Genomic DNA, 18,257 nt, shown 5'->3' on the forward strand with positions numbered 1-18,257 from the left:
AAAATAATCAACCACCTAACAAGGCAGATTATATTTTTTGTTTCATTAACTGCCCTAAGAAAATTAATTATATTTAAAGGAAAACTTTTTGGCTATAATTGTTATATTATTAACAACTACAAACTGATTTATTTCTAATGTTCAGAATTCCCCATTTAGCAAGCATTGAAGGCTCCAGAGATTAGAAAACATTTTGTATTTAAGAGAGCAATTCCATGAAATTCATTACTTCATATTATAAAAACACAAATTAATACATATACTAGAGAACTGTGCTATTAAATACAGGCCACTGGCCCAATGTTGATAATGCACACTTAAAATGTGGCTAATCCAAGGAGCACCTAGGTGGACCAGTCAGTTAAGCGTCTGACTTCAGGTCAGGCCATGATCTCACGATCTGTGAGTTTGAGCCCCGCATCGGGCTCTGTGCTGACAGCTCAGAGCCTGGAGCCTGCTTTGGATTCTATATTTCCCTCTCTCTCTACCCCTCCCCGCTCCCCTCTTAAAAATAAATAAAGATTAAAAAAAATTTTTTTTTTAATGTGGCTAATCCAAGTAAGTAAAATACACATGAGATTTCAAAGAATTAGTAAGAAAGAAAAACTCTTATTGAGTTTTCACACTGATTATTTGTTGAAATGATGTTTGGGATCTACTGAGGTAAATAAATTGCATTATTAAAATTAACTTCAGCTGTTTCTTTTTATCTTTTTCATGTGGCCACTGGAAAATTTTAAATTATATATACGGCTCACATTAGTTTTCCATTCTTCTACAGCACTGTACAGAAAGAGCAGACTCAATTATATGTTAATAGTAATCCCAACCCATATCATTAAATTTTTGTATAATTATGGTATTTCAGATAACATATTTAAAACATTACCACGAGGTACCTGAACTTAGAATCTACTCTTAAAAACAAAACCAAATAAAACCTGCTGTAATCTTTCTCATCCCCTATATGCTGGCAACTATGCTAAACTTTGGTTAGATATGAGTCTGCAAACAGGCAAAGGGATCTTTTTGGTTGATGGAAATGTTCTAAAGCTGGATTGTGGTGATGGCTGCACAATTATAGATGTATTCAAAAATTACTGGATTGTATATTTACAACCAGTAAGTTGTATAGCATGTAAATTATATTTCAATAAGGCTGTAAAAAAAAAAAAGAAGTACAGCTAGAATGTAGCAGATATAAAGTGCCATCTAGAAGCTGCATATACATTTCAGGCCATTCAAATACTATTTCTCAAACTATCATATGACTCAGTATTGCAATAAAAATGTTTCCATGAGTGTCCTTTTATGTGCAATGGGTCCAATTCAACAGTGGATTATGTAATCACTAATTGGAGGTATAAGTTGAAAAGGACAAAGAGAACATTAGAGTTGCTGAGTGGACAGTTTATTTGCTTTGGGGGTACCCAGTTCAGACAATCTTATCACAAGTCCCTCACACAATCTGGGCACCCTGTAATTGGACATCTGCTGGTATTTTGCCATCCTAGACAGAACACTGGAATATATTAATCAAAAAGGAGAAAAAGGAGAAGGAGAATAGGAAGGGGAGGAAGGAGGGAGAGGTAGAGGAGGAGTAGGAGAAGGAAGAGAAAAAAAGAGGAGGAGGAGGAGGGAGAGGGGGAAGGGAGGAGGAGGAGAAGGAGAAACAAAATGATGGAAACAGTAATAGTACCACATAAAGAACTCACACTGAACACGAAGACAGATTTCAGAACGTGTGCCCATACACGAACATAAATACACACATCTTCATGGCTACACTGAATGAGTTGCCTCAAGATCTCATTTTAAAAGTAAACCAGGTGGTTAGTTCAAAAGCCAAAGAATCATTTGGAATGTTAAAATTATTCAGGAATGTTCATTTAAGGCAGCCCTAGACTCAAGGGACCTATTTTCATCCATGCTAGTTATAAAATGACTCATCCAGGCATGTGGATAAATCTATGAATGCATTTGTTAAAGTTCCAGATGAAGATCTGTCACAATGTTTATGATGTAGTCAGTAATACTTTATGAGGTGAGTGACACTTTGAAACATGAACATGGGTCAAATGAGAAAGACTGAAAATCTCATTATTTTCCTAAAGAATATCAGATACTTCTCAGAATTAAAGCTATTTCTTGAGGGCTTATCTTTAAAAAAATGAAACATGAAGAAAACATTCATTGAATTTGACTTTATAGACAGATAATTTTCTGTTGGTGAATAGAGGATACCCCCAACCCTTTCACACAACCCAATCAATGTGGTGTCCCCAGCACACATTTGGCAGTTTTGTACTGTCTTACCCATGCATAAATGCTTTTTAAGACTTCCAAAATAAACTCACAGAAAGACACAAATACATTTTTAAAGATATCCACAAAATAATGTTATCTAGAATTGTATTTGAATTGTATTTATAGTTACTTTATTTTTATTTCTGATTTTTTCAATACTTATAAAGTAGTGCAAGTCAACTGACAATGAAAATCACCTTTACAAAATAGAAAGAGCTTTTTTCTTTAGTCCAAGATATTGACAAACTCATACAGCATACCAAAGTAAAACACTAATATTTAACTTCCAGAAAAAGTTAAAACTTATAAAATGTTCATAAACCTCTAAAATAGATGATTTTAACTAATAGCATGAAGCTTATGCTTTCTCTAATTTCCAAGCAGGCAAAATATTCATACTGAGTCACTACTCAGTTTCTAAAGAGTTTAGGTCAAAGAATAATACCTACTTCTTAATGGATCTCTGTCATACTCTCCGTGCTCAGACACCCTGCTGTACCAAACACTGTGCAAATAACTATTTAAGAAAACTGAAATGCCCTCTTTTAGATAAGTATTTAGTTTGGGAATAAAATAAACCAACAAATCATCTCAAATGTTTCCACAGGCTACATGGAGGAGAGGAAAGGATGATTTTTACAGGCCACGCAGCTGAGAGCAAAAGTTGACTCTGGGGTCTACTGTACTACAAGTTTAAACATATTATGCCTTTTGTAAGGCTTTTTGTAAATCACCATAGAAGTTGATTAAAGTGCTTGCCATGGCTGTGTTGACTGCAGACTGTGGAATCATCCCACGCAGATCCGTCTGAATATAGCCTGTCAAAAGACTCTGGTGAGGATTGTCTTTAAGCGGAACACAAAACCAACCACAGGGATGGTTATATCCACGAATAAATTCTGGTCTCTTTTCACTCCAATCAAGACTTACCCCTACAAGGAAATTTTAAATTAACACTTAGCAGTGACTGAGATTAGTCTAAAACTCTCATTAAAAATTATCATCAGATATCTTGTTTAACTATTTTTCTTCTTATCCATGTAGATGAAAAACTAAGCCCTAAGAGTAACCATGGAAGAATGAAAAAGATAATTACCAACTAGAATTCTGGCAGGGGGCTGGTAAGTAGGTAATGGGGAAAGTTCTAGTCACGTCAGAATAGGTAACATTATGTCATCCTGGTAACTCCTTGGAAACTATGAATCGTGGCTGTAGCATCCAGGCTTCAAGGTACCAAAAATCAAAACTATGGTACCACCACTACTCCCTAAAGGCACTACCACATCCAACTTTGATACTGGCTGGTTAAGAGTGAACAAGGAGATACTTACCTACAACTGCTAACTCAAGTATATACTACACATAAAAAAAGATCAACTTACCTATAGATCTATTTCAGAAAGCAGGAGCCTTCTAAGAGCAGTATTTTTAATTTTTAGAAGACAACTATTACACAGCTCAAGGAAAGAAAAACGCTCTAACACATACCAAGTCTATTCTTTCTATGTATATGACTAAGAAGTTGTTTTCTGAGAGTGACTTAAAAGGGAATCTATTTACTATATCCCTTTCTCATAGGCAGTCATTTAACTCATATTTGTCAGCCATAACGTGGAAGCTACCATGTAACTGAGAAAAAAAAACTTACCAGAAAGATTCCCAAACCCTACTTGATATTGTTATTTTACTTCCTAGGGTGTTTCCAAAGCTTAAAGTGATTACAAAATAAGTGTGAAGGCTGAAAATACATCTCACGCAGAACGAAACATCCAGCCTAGAAAACTCAAATATTTAAAACAAATGAAAAGAAAGTATAAGGTTTTGATATAATTACCACAGGATAGAAGCCCTTCTTCATAGCCCACAGTGTAGGAGAAATCAACAAACTCTCTTGGGGAAATTATATTCCAAAGCTGGCCAGCAGTAGTATAACGCATCACACAGCAATTCTGAAAGGGAACAGGTAAGAGGTATTACTAAGGAAATATATATTGACTCATGTATCACTAATTAATCCTTAGTAAAAAACTGATACTCATTTAAAATGTATTATAATAATTATTGGTAACAATTCTTACAGTGATTATTACAGGTTTAGATCTCTATTCTAAATATCACTGCTACTGTATGTTTGTGAGTAAGATATATGATCAAAACACAAAGAGTTAAGCTGCCCAGTATCCAAATCTCTAATTCAATACAGTGGCCTTTTATCCTATATGATATTCAACATGGAAATAGATGGTGTAGACTACAGGTGTTTAAAATAAAATCCACAAATCCTTGGACTAAAACACCAAATAGTTCAATAAAGAAATTCAAACATGGCAAGAATGAATTAATAAAAATAGAAAAAGAAGACAACCCACTTTGGGTTCATAATTCTCTAATGCCTAAGGTGGCATTTTTATCTTTGGTCTTTAATTTTGGCTTAATATTAATGGAAAAACATATAATTACCTAGAAACCTGAATACGATGGTGGTGTTTTCAGAATTTTAGATTTCAAAGCCTCATTAAAGATGCTGACAATTTTCTTAAGCAGCAAGGGTAGAGCTATTGTGGAAAACAAATTCAGTTCTGACGAATACTCATTAGTTAATATGAGGAAACTCAAGCTTTTTAAAAGGCATCAAGGATTCCCCTATGAGATCTTTGCCGTGACTACCTACTCTCAAAGCAATGAATACGTGTATGTATACATGCTCATGCTTACATGCTCGCTCTCTCTGCCTCTCTCTCACAAACACACACACAATCTGAAGTAATGTTTCTAAATAAATACCTCTTCAAAGTGTTCCAAAATATCCATTGAAGTCATTAAGCTGTCCCAATCCAAGCGACAGGGACCGGGGCGTATATGGTCTATTACACTATTGACGATGTCATCTATAACACCTTGGGCTTTGAAACTGGAGAAAGAATATTAAAGTCAAATGCTATTAGAATGAAAAATCTCAGCATGCCCACATCGTTCAGAGCTAACTTCAAAAAGAGTACAAGTGAATAAAGATTTTTTAAAGGGAGTAAATCCCAACTGTTTTTCTGATAAATGTAGTGATGTCAATTATTTTATCAGACTGTACTGTTTGCCCTCAAATCTGATAAGATATGCATGGCAAATTATGTTGTCATAAACATAGTAAAGTACCTTCACGTTACGGGATAGCTGAAAACGGCTGGCAGAACGCTAATGCTTTATTTATTTTGTATGCTGTTCTTTTTTCAGTTATGCTCTAACATGTTATAGTATACATATATTTTTGCTCTTTCAAAAACTTTTTTATGACAAGAAAAGAAAAATAGGTCACCCAGGAAGAGAACACCGAGGATGGCTCGTGAATTTTATCAGAACTTGGCATGTTTCAAAGGTGGCATTACATATCAATGGGGAAAGGATGTACTACTATTCCATAAATGGTGCTTTCATTCAACACTTATCCTAATAGAGAAATTAAAAACTGAATCGCTACTTGACAGCATTCAAAACAATTAATTCCAGATAGACTAAAAACCACCACATAAAATTTAAAACTTTGAACTTTGTGAACTCAAGATACAGGGGGATTTCTTGAATACATAAATCACACAAAAACACAAATAATATGAGACAGTTGAAATTAAAAACTTGCATATCGGGGCGCCTGGGTGGCGCAGTCGGTTAAGCGTCCGACTTCAGCCAGGTCACGATCTCGCGGTCCGTGAGTTCGAGCACCGCGTCAGGCTCTGGGTTGATGGCTCAGAGCCTGGAGCCTGTTTCCGATTCTGTGTCTCCCTCTCTCTCTGCCCCTCCCCCGTTCATGCTCTGTCTCTCTCTGTCCCAAAAATAAATAAACATTGAAAAAAAATTAAAAAAAAAAACTTGCATATCACAAATGACAAAATTAGTAAGTTTCTTTTAAAACCAGCACAGACTGGAAGAAGGCATGTGCAACACATATGAACAGACATAATTATTACAGAGAATACATAATTAATTCCTATAAACTAATGAGACAAATATAATCTAAAGAAAAGATGGGCAAAGGATACGTTAAGATTGCCCTGAAATGTCGATAAATTTAGAAAAGATGCTCAACTTCACTCATAATCAAGCAAATAGCAACAAGATACCATCTCATACCCCTGAGATTGGCAGAGATTAAAACCATAACCAGTACTGAATGGAAGGGAATGAGAACTCTCAGACTGCTACCATCACTTTAGAGAGCAATTTGGTTAACGTCTAGTGTAGCCAACCCAGGTGCACCCCAAAGAAAATCACACGTGTGTAGGAGACAAATACCTAAGAAGTTTACTATAGCACTGTACCTTATAAGGGATAACTGACAACAACCTAAAAATTTGTCAGTAGGCAAATTTGCAAATACAGGTAAACACATCGCAGCATTTTCTTATGAACATGGAAGAATAGGTCTACATGTAACAACATGGCTAAATCTTGAAACAACATTAAATGGAAAAAATTAAAGGAAATTACTGAAGGAAACACACCCACATATGTGGTCAAAGAATAAAACAGGAATAACATACACTTTAAGATACTAGTTAACTGGGGAGGAAAGAAAAGAGAAGAAATGAGAGATAGACCGGCTTTAACTCTATCAGTAACCTTTCAGAGGGGGGTCTTTCTAAAAGTCTTTTTTCTAAGTGTATTTATTTATTTTCAGGGAGAGAGAGAAGAGAGCATGCATGTGCGTGGGGGAGGGGCAGAGAGAGGGGGAGAGAGAGAATCCCAAGCAGGATCCACACTGTCAGTGCAGAGCCTGGCATGGGGCTCGATCTCAGGAACCACAAAATCATGACCCGAGCTGAAATCAAGAGGAGAACGCATAACCTACTGAGCCACCCAGGCGCCCCTCTAAAAGTTTTTTTAAAGCATCTGAAGCTGCTTTATCGTCTTGTAAATGCTTCCAGCTCAAACTTACATTGTCTCCCCTATCCTAAATCTGCTCTTCCCTCCTGTGTTCTCTAACTTTGGGTGGATGGTGGGAGTGGGGGCAATACAAGTTAATCCAGTCACCCAAATTAGATATGTGGGATTCAACTTGGACTCTCTCAACCCTGTTTCAGTAGTCACAACTAAAGTCACCATGTTTTAGCAAGATGACTTCCTAAATGTAAAGTGCTCAGGACAATATTTGGCTCTCAATAAATGCTAGCTATCATTACCTCCACCACCATCTTTAGATCTCTGTCACGTTCACCTGCCCTTATCAACTCCCACTTAGGCCACTCTGTGTCCAACTCGACACTGCAACCATTTCTAGCTCTTTGGATCACATGTCTCTTTAAGTTTCTTAAAACAAAAAAGAAAAAAAAAAGCCAAAGATCTCTTCCCAGGAATATAACATTGACACCAAATTATATATATGATCTTAAGGAAACTTCAAAAAGCTAGCCATGGATTCCCAGGGCAAAACCTCTTCTCTAAACTCTCCACACTCATTTCCATGTTCCATTTTTCACAGTGCTATCAGAGGAAGTTCAAAATCTTTGAGGACCTGGGAGGTCGGGGTCAGGGGTAAACAAGGGTAAGTGCAATACTGAATTTCTTATTCTAGAATTCAAAAATCCTTCAGACATATGCTCTCCTCACCCTTACTTTATGCTCCAGCTATACTAACACAACTTCTACTTCCCTAAACAAACTCCTTAGAGTGTTTCCCATGTGTGTTTCTGGAGGAGATGCAATCCCCTCTGCCTGGAATACGAATCAGGTCTTCATTCCCTAGGAAATAGCCATTCCTCCTTTAAAGGTCAGCTCATATGCTGACTCTTCTATGAAGTTCTCTCAAATCACCAAGTGTAATGCTCTCTTGGCACTTTTTATGCTTTTCAACCCCTACTGGGAATTGGTGATCTAAATGATTAATTCACACTTGCTTACAATGCTTAATCCGCAACTCCAGTTTCCTGGTCCTTGACATAAATATTGTATAACTCATCTTTCTGGAAATGCTATCTTTGGTATTATACTTCAGAACAGTTTCATTTTTAAAAGGGCTGAGTCCCAAGGATGTGAACATTCCACTGCAATTACACAAGGCAATTGTCTCCACTGGCTTTAAAAAACAATTATTTTTTTTCTGGTTAAAAGCGTAATTCGTGTTCAACTATATGTAAATACCAAAAAAAAATGGAAACAAAAATCACGTATAAAACTGCCATCTAGAGGTATATGTTTGGTGTTAAGTAAAAACATTTATTTTTTATTTTTTTATTTTAGAGACAGAGAACGTGCACACATGTGTGCTCCAGCAAGCAGGGGAGGGGCAGAGGGAAGGCCAGCATCCCAAGCAGGCTTTGCCCTGTCAGCACAGAGCCCGACACGGGGCTCGATCCCACAACCTTGGGATCATGACCTGAGCTGAAATCAAGGGTCAGATGCACATCTGAATGAGCCACCAGGAGCTCCAAGTAAAGACATTTTAATATATAAAAGTATATAGGGGCACCTGGGTGGCTCAGTCGGCTAAGTGGCCAACTTCGGCTCAGGTGATGATCTTGCAGTTTGTGGGTTTGAGCCCTGTGTCGGGCTCTGGTGCTGACAGCTCAAAGCCTAGAGCTTTGGATTCTGTGTCTCCCTCTCTCTCTGCTCCTCCCCACCTTGCACTCTGTCTCTCTCTCTCTCAAAAATAAACATTAAAAAAAATTTAAAAATATATACATAAAGTCAACTCACAATTGTGCTACCTGCAATTTGGTATTCTGCTTTATTCACTTTACATTACATTGTGAGCATTTTCTTGTGTTTTTAAATAATATTTTAAAATGTAGTTTTTAAAGACTGTAAGATACCACGTTTCAAAATTGAACCATTCTCTATTGATTATTCAAGTTGTTTGTAATTTTTAATATTGTAAGTAATGCTGTGATGGAAGAGATAACTACTCAACTATTATCTTTCTTATGATTTCTTTAAGATGAATTCTTAGAATAAAGTATGCTATAGCACTGAGTAAATATAGAAGACTAGAAAGGTCTTATACAACATTCTAAGAAGTTAAGATTTTATTGGCCATTGGATATCATTATTTATGATTCCCTTACCACCACCTCAGTCCACAAGGGATATAGACATTTTAAAACTTTGAATTCATAAGGTGATTTGCTTCCCAGAAAGTTTAAAATATTAAAAGCCAAATTTCATAGGCAATGATGATTTAGTGATCATTTATATATAGGAAATTTGGCAATGTCTTAAGAGCTACATAAAACTAGAAGAATTTACTTACAGGTATCCATTAAATTCTTCTGAAGGTTTTCTCCAAATTGTTACGTCTTTCTAGAAAGATAAAAACAGTGTATGGACGTAAATAATCACCTAGCTAGAAATGTGGACATAAAACCAACAATTTCAAATTGCAGAGCATGTCCTTGCATTAAAATAAAACTTAAGTAAATATTCAAAGAGATACATAGAAGTCTTTTATGCCATCAAATGATCCATATCTGAATTTCTTCTGTTTCCTAAAGTTCTTCACATCTTCCTTAAAGTACAGACCTCCAAAAAAGATTTTTTAGTAGCTTAATGAGATCCAAACACTGTTAAGATCCAGTGAAGGCTCTATCTTGCCAGCCATTATTATTTGCTTCACTCCAATCTTATCTATTTACCATTACTGACACATTTAGACTAAGACAAAAGGAATGCTAAATATTTCATTCTGACCTTGCCCATGTATATTTTTTTAAATCAAACAAGTCACATATATTATGGCAGTGCTACCTTGAATTAGTCCCTACATCCTTTTTCTGATCATTTCCCAAGAAATCTTGACCATCAGACAAGCTAGAGTGCTTCACTGCAAGAGTCCTGGATCCAGGGCTACTTCTGTCAACACTCAGCCATGTGATAGTTTGGACCAGTCCCACTGGTAAGAAAGAAAACTAAATGGCCACCCTCACAGGCTTGCTGAAATATCTGAAACTCTTCCAAACTATCTATACATTCTATATGTTGACTTTAGAAGCTATACTATAGGCTCTTGTTGCCCAGAGTCTATTCTCATGTCCGCTAGCTAAAGCAGTAATGAAAGCAGTACAGGATTATTATGTTTTTGCCTTGGTGAGATGTAAAAACACTGATTTTATTAGCATAATTATCTATCCTGCACATCTTTCCAAAGAATGGTCCTATTTTCCCTTACCATTTTGAAAGTCATCAACCAACTCATTAGATAAAGGATAAACCCCAAATAGAAGTAATTTAAATAATTTACCATTTTCTTGGCAACTCGCCACTTATCGTCTTCAATGCTATGATACTGGATGAGAGTGTTTTTAAGTCTAGTTGCAAAGACAGCAGCATCAGGCAGGCCTTCCATTTTTTTTTCTTTTTTCCTTTTTCCTGTTACAGAGACAAGGATTAGCATCAGCAAATATCACAGTTTGATGCAGTAGACCTAGGAGTCTCAAATCTGGCTTCATAACAGAATCACCTGGGGAGCTGTCAAAGATACTTACACCTGAATCCCACCCCAAATCAACTATTCAGAATCTCTGAGAGTAGGACCTGGGCATAGTTTTCCTAAAAGCTTCCAAGATGAGTAACACCTAATCAAGGATGAGAATCACATATTTTGGGTTATTAAAATTATTCCTATAAAAATGAAACACAATCCTATTTCCCTTCCCAATAGAATATAACAAAAAGATATACATTATAGAATTCTAGATAACTTAAAAAAATTGCTGTTTCCAAACTATAAAAATAAATACACAAGGAATAAATTCTTTAAAAAAGTCCTTAGAGCTTCAGCCATTAAAATTTTAATTTAACATCCAACAGATTTAGGACTCATTTTAGCAAACAAATGAACAAGAAGCACAAGCAGAAACCTGCTCATACATTCTTTCAGGATAGGGCTACAGAACTCTGAACAATTTCAAAAGTTTGAAGAACTGTACCGTTTTCAATATTTTATTTCTTTCAGTGAGATGTTATAGGACTCAGTAAGGTATCTGTGTAAGGAAGGAGGTCATAGGAAGACTTTTAGAACTACTAGTACAGTATAAACAAATGGTTCATAATTTTAAGGCAATAATTTTAACTGTATAAAAAATAAAAGTACTATATTATTCACAATTCCAAAGATAAGCTACTTTTCAACAATGTTTTTAAAGAGCAATGATTACTAGCCTTAAAGATAATAAACTTACTATTATGAGGGGTTCTGTAATGTGTTGGTTTTAACACATTGCTGCAAATTCTTTGATATACTTCCCATCAAGAAGTGGTCTGTGACTACATGACTTTGTAGGCTGGGTTAGAAAAGTCCATGCAGTTCTGCAGGTTTCTTTTAGAATAATCGCTCCAGGAGTCTTTGATTAACATGTAAGTATGCAAAAAATCTGGCTATCCTGAGGCTGAAGTATGGAAAGACCAAAGGAGAGAGGGGGAAATGGGGAGAGACAGCACCCCAAAGTCCCAGATCCAGAAGTTAGAGCTTCATCCCAGTGGGTACCTCTTGCTTCCCCAGGCTTCCCTCAATTTGACTCAGTCTTCCCCATCTTAACAATTTATTTTTACAATGGAAATTGAGCCAGTAGCTCAAAGTCAAAGCCTCACTGCCTACGATATTCTTGTCCTAATGGTTTTCTTTCTGTCCCTCAAATAGGCCAAGCCTGTCACTGACTTTGAGCTTTGCACTTGCTATTTCTATGCATGCATTATTAAATCCCAAATCTGAGCATGACTAATAACAACTTGTAATGACAACTTCATTTTAAACCTCCTGTCTTAAATACAGCCTTCTACAAGTCGTTATTATATCCTTCTTTTATTTTCTTCGTGGTGCTTATCACATTATGAAATTAACCTGTTTATTTATTGGTGTACTGTATTCTACTCTTTCACCATCGCATCTTCAACTAACAAAGCAGGGGCCTTTTGTCTGCCCTATTTACCAGTGTTTCCCCACCAACTAGAACACTGCCTGGAACACAATAGGTCCTTAATATTTGTTGAAGTGTGTTTGCTTCAAAACAAGAATTGTTTTATTTTAATTTTGTGTCCTTTTGGTGCCTTGATGCACTCCAGTAAAAAGGATAAAGGAGAAAAAGCTTCTGGGCAAAAGCTGCACAGTTTACAGAACCATCAAGTTACTACTACAAAGGAGATCAAGAAAAGATCTACATGAAATGTCAAGCCTCAAACCTCTATGGGAATGAGGCTGTAATTCTCAAGGACAAATGCATACATCAGGATCACCTTTGTTACATTTTGTAGTAGTTGTTGCTGTTAACAAAGATTCCCTCCCTAGTCTCTTCTGAGTGCTCTTTTTAACCAAGCCTTGTTCTTAGGCTTGTCCTTGGCCCCCAAGGTTCAGTTCTATCAAGAATCCTGCTGAGCCAGTTTACGAAAACCCCTCACCCTCAAAAATTCATCAACCTACCCTTGATCTTGTCACACTGCCCTGTGTTCAGCACGAATCCTACGTCAATTTAGCCAGAATTCCCCTGCCCCCTAATGCTTCCTCTTAGCAATTTTCCATCCACTGGACACCCACCCCACCCTGCTCCTTGACAACAAAGCCCCACTTGTCTCTGTTGTATTCAGAATGGACTGTAGTTCTACACTGAGGTTTATTCTCCATTATTGCAATAGTTCTTGAATAAGATTTGCCTTTACCACTTTAACTTCTGTCTGCCTCTGGTTTTCTTTGACACTGTTTTTAGATGTTGCATTTCAGGGCCCAGCGCAGATAGTGGGATTCAGTGCCCTTGATCTGGAGCAGGCCCCCATAATCTAAGTTCGTTAAAAAGCCTTGCTAATTATTCTGTTATCCAGCCAGGGGTGAGAACCACCGGTCTAAAAACTAAAGGTGACAGAAATAAATCAATATTGTAGTCAATATTTAAATAGCATAAAGCAGGGCACACAAGACATTCAAAATGATAAACAATAAGATGATATAGAACTGTAGGGGAGGAAAAAAAACCTTTTTCTCTACTCTCTTAGGTTCTGTCTCTGAGACCTGCAAATTAAATTGACAAAGGTATATTAACAGGAGAAAAGGCATATATATTTTATTCACTATTGATATTTTAATTTTTATGTGCATAGAAGCCTTCACAATAAAGAAATGGAGATCCAAAAAAGCAGTTAGACCTAGGGCTTATACACCATTTTAACAAAGGGTGATAAATTGTGGAAAAGTGATAAAACAAAGGAAGAGGGGGCTGGGCTTCTAGTGGTGGTAAATTATGAGGAAATATATGAGAGAAAACTAATAGAAGATAAGAGTTATTGTAGTAAAGTTTGTTTGTTCAGACAATCACGGTGTCAACTCTGTGCCCAGTGATGAGTTGTCCTCCTTCCGGTATAGGAGAGAAGAGAAGGAAGACCTTCACAAAGGGAAGTTTATGTCCTACTTTTAGGCAGTAATGGGAGGGAAAACAGCTCTTTCTGCATTTGCTGCTGACTGCCTTCAGCTCAAAATAATCCCTATTCCAAAGTGGTCTATTTTGGGGTGGTATATCCTTTCAGAAACATAGTAAAATATATATATAAAATTCAATAATGTAGAATTTAGGATCTATGTAAGTGATGCAAAATATAGATCTCACCCAAAGACTAAAAAGTGGATGATCTCATTCAAAAAGTATGCCAGTCAGGAATATATCCGATTTCCCCTCAAGAGACTGCTGACTTGGTAGCCAGTACAATGACCTTAATCAAGGGTATGTTACAAACAAGCACAAATTCTTAGAGAAGACTTGAAAAACTAATCTATTACTAGGATCGTTGTGATCAAACAATATTCTGTAAACCCGAAGGCTGCCTGCCAGGTTCCTGTGGTTGGCAGATAAGATATTTTTTCAAACTCCTTGATAGAAATCAAAGATGAAATGTAAAGATGCTATTATCATTGACAACATCATCTTTGTGCAAATCCATTACACAAATGTGAGCCAGAAAAACTACCTATAAAGATGAGAATCTGAATCTTTGAGGTGCTTACCTTAGTAATCTTTCTGATCGCTCTTACTGATCACTATAAAGTCCAAACTCCTTAATATGGCTTATGGGCCCTTTTATGATCTGGCTGAGCTTTATTGCCTAATTTCTACTCTTCTTTCCTGGACTCCTATCACAACTAGGTTAGCTTCCCCCTACCCCACCAAGGTTTGTCACAGCAACTCTGTAATTATTCACTTGTCATCTTTTCCAATTTAACTGTAAATCTTTTGGGGCAAGAAGTGTGACTTGCTCAATGCTATCCTCCTTAGGTCTAGCTAACATGCAGAAGGAACCCAGTAAATAGAAGTGGGAAAAAGAGGTAGATGGTGAGCTACTAGCCTCACTTATGAAATACCTCAAGATATCTAAGATGGGCCCATTTACACCAATCATTCTTGAGCTTCTGAATGACTAAAACAGTCTTTGCCATAATTAAATACAGCAATTTCTCAAGTAAGTCTACTATTTGCCAAATATCTAGCATATACCAGGTCCTAGAACTAAAGAAATGGATATAATCCAGTCTTTGCTCTCAAATTTGACTTATTCCACCTTTTAAATAAATGTTTAATTGCAACAACAACAAAAGCTAAAACATTAAAAACTAGTAATGAGCCTCTTTTAAGGGTACTGGAGTAAGAGGTAGGAAAGGAAAACAATAAATGTAAACTCAGAAAGCTCTTTTTTAGCCCAATGAAGTATTTAACCAGGCAGTTCGTTCTTGCATGGACTTTTTTCATCAAGATTAAGTTCAAAAGAGAATATGGCTACTGTCTGAACTGTGTGTGGGCAGGCATAACATATCTCTCAAAACATATTCCCGAATTGGGGGTTGGGCAGTATGGAGTTATTATCAAGGTCTCGATGCTCTCCTAATAAAGCAGCGTACTCACATTAATTGAAAGGAAAGTATACAATATGCTCTACTAAAATCTCCACCTGTGAAGAATGTGAGAAAAATGTTCTAAATACTATTCTGAACTCCCTCTTACTAATTCTTTTATTCCCTTTCTTGACCTACATCAGAAACTCTCCAATTCCATCACTTAACATTTCAGAGAACAGGTACCACTTAATCATATCAGAATCTAGCAGCTCCTTAGAAAAGGTTATCTACTCTTGACAGTTCTATTCCTCAGTGCTTAGTAATGTCCACCTTCATTTTTTTCCTTACTTTAGACTAAACTTTTTGTTCATGTTTCCTACGCCCATGTCTTTGCAATAATCACTAGTGTAGACAGTGGCTGCCATCATAAAGCGGGCAGCCTGCCCAAGTTAAAAGTTGTCTTGTGGCCATCTCTCAGCATCATAGTCTGTGACCAATACAACTCCAATTTTCATTAAATTTACATCACAAGGAGACGGCCATAGGTTCTATTTTAAATATGAAACATAATAAACACTTTAACCTCTAATATAAAGTGAAATGTCGTAAAAACCTGTACTTATGTAATATGAAGTCAGAATTCACTATTGAAAGAAACTATTAACAGAATTGTTTAAACTTCAATTTCCCAATTGATAAGGGTTTCATTTAGTTGAATAGCTTCAATTTAGCATGCCATAGATTTTCCCCCAAGATATTGTGCAAACCAAGGCCTTGTAAATTAAATTATTTGTCCACCTAACATAAACATGTCAGCATATCCTTGATTTCCAATCAATTTTGAATTTGTAATTTAGCTTTTCAAACTCAAAAACAGTAGGTTCTCATTTTTGAGACTGGCTATAGCAAGAATCCAACAGAAAAGCCTACTTCTACAATGTCACCAATGTCCCTCTGTTTCAGTGCTCACTTTAGCTTTAGTATTAGCTTTACAACCATGTTGAGACTTTTTACAACGGTTAAGGCAATATTAAATTCTAATGATACCTCGGGACACCTGGGTGGCTCAGTAGGTGAAGCAACCAACTCTTGGTTTGGGCTCAGATCATCTCACAGTTTGTGAGTTCGATCCCCCATGGGGGTTCTGCACTGACAGCACAGAGTCTGCTTGGGATTCTCTGTTTCCCTCTCTCTCAAAATAAATAAGTAAACTTAAAAAATTCTAATGATACTTCAGCTTTAAGTTTGAGTCCAAGGTCATCTTTGAACTCCTAATGTTCTAATCCTTTACTTAAAATAATAATAGCTAACATTTATTGGTCACTTACTATGTGACCAGTCTTCCTGGCCACTTTAAATTGTATTATTTCATTTAATCCTCATAAACAACCTTCAAAGCTGATCCTATTATACTGATTTTACAAAGTAGTAACAAAGAAATTAAGTCACTTTGTCCATAATCACACAGCTAATAAGCGATAGAGCCAGAATTCCAACCCTGGGCTTCTGCCTTCACAGTCTAAAGGTCTATTCTGTAAAACACCGGAAGTTGATCACAAGCTAGAAGAGACTTTACATTAAAAAAATCTGACATCATACTGAATTTGTCATTTTGTCCTGGCTCCTGATCCCAAAATAGCTCAGGTAATCTTTCTTAACTGTACATTAGGGATAATAACACTAAATTACTGGGGATTTAGATGAATTAATACATTTAGTATCGGGGTTGGAAGATTGTTAAGCACCGGAAAACGCTGCCTCTTATCATCAGTATCACTCAGTCAGAGCTTGGTGTGGGAAGATGGGACCCTACGTTGTCTGTGCATCTACTACGAACCAGGAAGCACTGCCCACTCACAGAACGCGACCTCAGTGAATCTTCACTGCGGCCCTGGACGCAAGGTTTTTACTGCCCCTTCCCCTTTTAAGCGATGCAGAAACGCCTAGTGGGCATCCAAGTCCTTAAGCAGGTGAGCGGTGCCGAGAGGCGAGGTGCAAGCACTGGGGTCCTTCCGGGGATGCCTTACCTCCCTCACTTGTAAGTTCTGCACCGCCCGGGCGCCGGGGTCCGCCACCCCCGACCTCCACGCCGGCCTCCGCCGCCCCGCTGCCCGGAGCAGCTCCGGAAAACGCCCCGGACAGGGCGCCCCGGTCGCCCCTGTCGCCTTCCCTCCCGGCCGCCTCACTTCCGCCGTTACTCCGCGCCTCCACCCACAGCTACCTGAGATAAAGCGAGGCGCGGTGAGCGGCTAGGCGTGACGGGCCGCGCCGCACTCACGGCTTGGGGCAACACTGACGCTCGGGAGCTCCCTCAGCTTCCTCGCCAGGCAGAGCCGGCAGAGCCAATGGGCTACGGGCCACCTCCGCCATTGCAGCCAATTGGAAGGTACCAAGTTTTTCCGCAACTCGAACCCGGGCGCACCCGAGAGCAAGTGGCCGAAGTTGGCCTGGGCAACGTGTGTTTGCTTGGATTGGCTGGCGCGGCAGCGTACGAAACGCTGATTGGTCGCCAGGAAATGGAATGATTCCTCGTGAGTGTGGGCTGGCAGGAGCCCGGCAGGGTTCCCTGGGTGTGTGGGAAGGCGGGTGGGTCGGGCTCCGGCGGGGTATCCCTCGGCGGATTAATGGCGCAAGAATTTTGCAAGAGTAAATCCAACTGGGAGAAATACGAACGCCAGAGGGAGTGAGTGATGACAGTGAGGGATGAGGCTGGCCTAAATTTAGAGGGCTGTGGAGATGTAGTATCACGCAGCTGCAGCACCCCTCCCAGGACCAAAAAAGTCTGGTAAAAAAGAGAAAGCACCCGTGCGGAGGATGACAAATCCTTCGGCTTTCCGCTTCCTCTGGCTTAGAATCGACAGCGCTGAATGAGAAAGCCTATAAACAAAGTCACTGCGACCCTGCGAATTGATCTTTCGCCAAACATTGTCCTCAGAAAAGGGAGATCAGAAAGACCACCTTGAAAATAGAGAAGGGGTGTGGCAGGTGGCTTTCGCAGCCTCATGAAGTATTCTGGTTTTCGTTTACTTGAAGATGAGTAACATTTCCAGTGGCTGTGAAGTCACGGATCGGATAGGATGTTTGACAAATCACTAAATGTCAGGTGTTTACAAATTATATTTACTAGGATATGTAGTTTGAGGACCATGAGAAGGAA

At 38.1% G+C, this 18,257-nt stretch overlaps 1 protein-coding gene across 2 annotated transcripts; it reads right to left on the bottom strand.

Annotated features, from left to right (window-relative positions):
- Positions 1-461: 461 nt before the first annotated feature.
- Positions 462-17,512, bottom strand: STARD4 (StAR related lipid transfer domain containing 4). Of its 2 annotated transcripts, none has more exons than XM_047851949.1 (6): positions 17,322-17,512; positions 10,532-10,659; positions 9,545-9,594; positions 5,092-5,218; positions 4,142-4,256; positions 462-3,239 (listed from the first exon to the last, which is right to left on the bottom strand). In XM_047851949.1, the coding sequence occupies exons 2-6, from the start codon at positions 10,634-10,636 to the stop codon at positions 3,010-3,012; spliced, it is 627 nt and encodes a 208-aa protein (XP_047707905.1). In that variant the 5' UTR covers positions 10,637-10,659; positions 17,322-17,512; the 3' UTR covers positions 462-3,009. The 2 variants fall into 2 exon arrangements, with proteins under 2 accessions (XP_047707905.1, XP_047707914.1); XM_047851958.1 differs by lacking the exon at positions 17,322-17,512 and adding an exon at positions 17,128-17,298.
- Between the last annotated feature and the right edge of the window lie 745 nt (positions 17,513-18,257).

The sequence above is a fragment of the Prionailurus viverrinus genome, chromosome A1, assembly GCF_022837055.1.
Source record: "Prionailurus viverrinus isolate Anna chromosome A1, UM_Priviv_1.0, whole genome shotgun sequence".
NCBI lineage: Eukaryota > Metazoa > Chordata > Mammalia > Carnivora > Felidae > Prionailurus > Prionailurus viverrinus.